This window comes from Muntiacus reevesi, chromosome X (assembly GCF_963930625.1).
Source record: "Muntiacus reevesi chromosome X, mMunRee1.1, whole genome shotgun sequence".
In the NCBI taxonomy this organism is placed as follows: Eukaryota; Metazoa; Chordata; class Mammalia; order Artiodactyla; family Cervidae; genus Muntiacus; species Muntiacus reevesi.
The window spans coordinates 48,968,751-48,972,195 of NC_089271.1; the positions used below are offsets into that span (position 1 = coordinate 48,968,751).

Sequence of the window (3,445 nt, forward strand, 5' to 3'; positions counted from 1 at the left end):
AAGACAGATCCACATGGAATCGGGTACAATGGAAAGAGAAATGATCAGGCCAGGACCTGCGCTCCTAGTAGGGGAGACAGGAAAGGTAGTGGGATAACAAGGACTCAGAGATCCTACTAGGAAGTAAGTGGTCCAAATGACATATTGGACACCCTAGCCCCAGGGTCTAACACCAGGGGGATTAATCCCCTTAGCTGGTTTGAAAAGTAGTGTGCCTGACAGCAGGGCTGTAAGAAACCTAGACATCATTCATGAAGGGTGTGCACATTCATGCTTATTCCTGAAATGAGGCAAAGAAAGAAGATTTAAACTGCCGAAGACTCTGTCTCATTTCCCATAATCACCATAGCACACATCCCAGTCTGAGCCAGTGCTCACTCTGGCTATTCTTGATCCACAACATAGCAATACATTGGGGTGAAGGTTGCTGCAGCTGAGGAGAGTGTTGTAAGGCACAGACCTGGCTCAGACCAGTCATGACATCTGAATGGGGCAAGAGCAGACATTACTGGCATTCACAGAGGCACTTAACACCCACTCCAGCACCTCTCACTCCATAGCACAACTCTCCATTAGAGCAAGGAATGCAAGGGGCAAGAAGAGTTCACAGTTGTGGCAGATGGAGTCAGCATGGACCTGAATCTCTGGGATTCTGCAATGTAGAACCCACCCCTGCCCCTGATATGATAGTGTTGGTTATTAAGTGGAGGAGAAGCCCTGGCTCATACCTGGTTCTGACTTAACCCATTCCATCCCCACCACCACTTCCTAACAAAGTGATAGCAGCCAGTGCACCCTGGGGAAAGACATTACCCATGATTACTTCAGATATAGCTCTCCCACCAAAGCCACTGAGCACAAGCAGACTCAATAGAGATTCTCCCAAAGAATGACACTTCTTCAAGATCTGAATAGGTAACTGTTTCACCTAATTTCATAGAGACAGAGAAGGTTAAGCAAAAGGAGAAGACAGAGGAGTTGATTCCAAATGAAATAAGGCAAATGGATGAGAAAACAATGCAAACAGTCACAGACTATTTTCTTGGGCTCCAAAATCACAGCATATGGTGACTGCAGCCATGGAATTAAAAGACACTGGAACCTTGGGAGAAAAGCTATGACAAACCTAGACAGCATATTAAAAACCATTTTACATTGCTGAGACATTACTTTGCTGACAAGGGTCTGTCTAGTCAAAGTTATCGTTTTCCAGTAGCCATGTATGGATGTAAGAGTTGAACCAGGCGCTCCCAGTCAAAGCCCAGCCTCCCGCCCCTCACCCCCAACCGTCCAAGGGGCCGCCAACCAAGCCACCTCACGACCTGCGGACAGCGGCCCCGACTCGAGAGGGAGAGAGCGACAGACATGGCGGCGGCCAAGCCCGAGAACCTCTCCCTGGTGGTGCACGGACCCGGAGACTTGCGCTTGGAAAACTATCCTATCCCTGAACCAGGCCCAAACGAGGTGCTTCTGAAGATGCATTCTGTTGGAATTTGTGGCTCAGATGTCCATTACTGGCAGCATGGTCGAATTGGAGATTTTGTTGTGAAAAAGCCAATGGTGCTGGGGCATGAAGCTTCAGGAACAGTTGTAAAAGTGGGATCATTGGTCAGGCACCTACAACCAGGTGATCGTGTTGCCATCGAGCCTGGTGCTCCTCGAGAAACTGATGAGTTCTGCAAGATTGGCCGATATAATCTGTCACCTACCATCTTCTTCTGCGCCACGCCCCCCGATGATGGGAACCTCTGCCGGTTCTACAAGCACAATGCTAACTTCTGCTACAAGCTTCCTGACAATGTCACCTTTGAGGAAGGGGCCCTGATTGAGCCACTGTCTGTGGGGATCCATGCCTGCCGGCGAGCTGGAGTCACCCTGGGGAACAAGGTCCTTGTGTGTGGAGCTGGGCCAATTGGACTGGTCAGTTTGCTTGCAGCCAAGGCAATGGGTGCAGCTCAAGTGGTGGTGACTGATCTGTCAGCCTCTCGGTTGTCTAAAGCCAAGGAAGTCGGGGCTGATTTCATCCTCCAGATCTCCAACGAGAGCCCTCAGGAAATAGCCAAGAAAGTGGAAGGTCTGCTGGGCAGCAAGCCAGAAGTCACAATTGAGTGCACAGGGGTGGAGACCTCCATCCAGGCCGGAATCTACGCCACTCATTCTGGTGGGACCCTGGTGCTGGTGGGGCTGGGCTCTGAGATGACCAGAGTGCCCCTTGTGCACGCAGCCACCAGGGAGGTGGACATCAAGGGCGTGTTTCGATACTGCAATACATGGCCGATGGCAATTTCAATGCTTGCATCCAAGTCTGTGAATGTAAAGCCCTTGGTCACCCATCGGTTTCCTCTGGAGAAAGCTCTGGAGGCCTTTGAAACATCCAAAAAGGGTTTGGGGTTGAAAGTCATGATCAAATGTGACCCCAACGACCAGAATCCATGATGTGACTTGAGCTCTGTCATCGTCCCCACTCTCAGCATGTTGGGGTTCAATGGTTGACTGGGAATGGTGGAAGTTTCTTTTGAGTAGTTAGAATAATTAAAATAATTCATTGTAAGCAGAGAGCCTTATGCTGGGGAGTTGTGCCTTAAAAACACAAGTAAGGAGAATTTGGGGGAACTTGTAGTCAGGATGACCTGTTTATGCTGATCAAAGTTCAAGTAGAGCAGAGCTTGGCAGGCAAGTGCTGGGAACTCCCCTTCTTCCTGGAGTGCCTGGAAGTTGAATAAGGAAAGAAATCTGCCTATTGAGTTCCTGCTTTTAGTGTGACTGTGGCCAGATGGAAAATGGTAACTCAGGTAAGAAGAGACCATTTACAACTTCAAGACTTAAGTGACCCAGAACCTGATTTTCACAAAAATCTGCAGCTCCGGGTTGAGGGTAAAAGGTTGTGAACAATTTTACTTTAGAACACAGTGCCTCTCCCTTGAAATAAGGGCTATTTGGTTTGATGACAAAAGGAGAATAAGGGACTCACTTTCCTGGATCTAGGACATATAAAAATCAAACAAATAAAACTGCAATCTCATGTGAAATAAAAAAAAAAAAAAAAGAGTTGAACCATAAAGAAGGCTGAGCACTGAAGAATTGATGCTTTTGAACTGTGGTGTTGGAGAAGACTCTTGAGAGTCCCTTGGACTGCAAGGAGATCAAACCAGTTAATCCTAAAGCAAATCAGTCCTGAATATTCATTGAAAGGACTGATGCTGAAGCTGAAACTCCAATATTTTGGCCACCTGATGGGAAGAACCAACTCATCAGAAAAGACCCTGATGCTGGGAAAGAGTTAAGGCAGGAGAAGGGGACGACAGAGGATGAGATGGTTGGATGGCATCACCAACTCAATGGACTTGAGTTTGAGCAAGCTCCAGGAGATGGTGAAGGACAGGGAAGCCTGGTGTGCTGCAGTCCATGGGGTCACAAAGAGGTTGGACACGACTGAGCGACTGAA

At 48.2% G+C, this 3,445-nt stretch overlaps 1 protein-coding gene across 1 annotated transcript; it reads left to right on the top strand.

Annotated features, from left to right (window-relative positions):
- The first annotated feature begins 1,250 nt into the window (after positions 1 to 1,250).
- On the top strand, positions 1,251 to 3,038 carry LOC136153407 (sorbitol dehydrogenase). Its single transcript, XM_065915210.1, has one exon. The coding sequence runs from the start codon at positions 1,366 to 1,368 to the stop codon at positions 2,434 to 2,436; it is 1,071 nt and encodes a 356-aa protein (XP_065771282.1). The 5' UTR covers positions 1,251 to 1,365; the 3' UTR covers positions 2,437 to 3,038.
- The last annotated feature ends 407 nt before the right edge of the window (positions 3,039 to 3,445 follow it).

Bases quoted from the DNA above. Each gene is read 5' to 3' on its own strand.
- LOC136153407 (XM_065915210.1), top strand. From the start codon at position 1,366: ATGGCGGCGGCCAAGCCCGAGAACCTCTCCCTGGTGGTGCACGGACCC.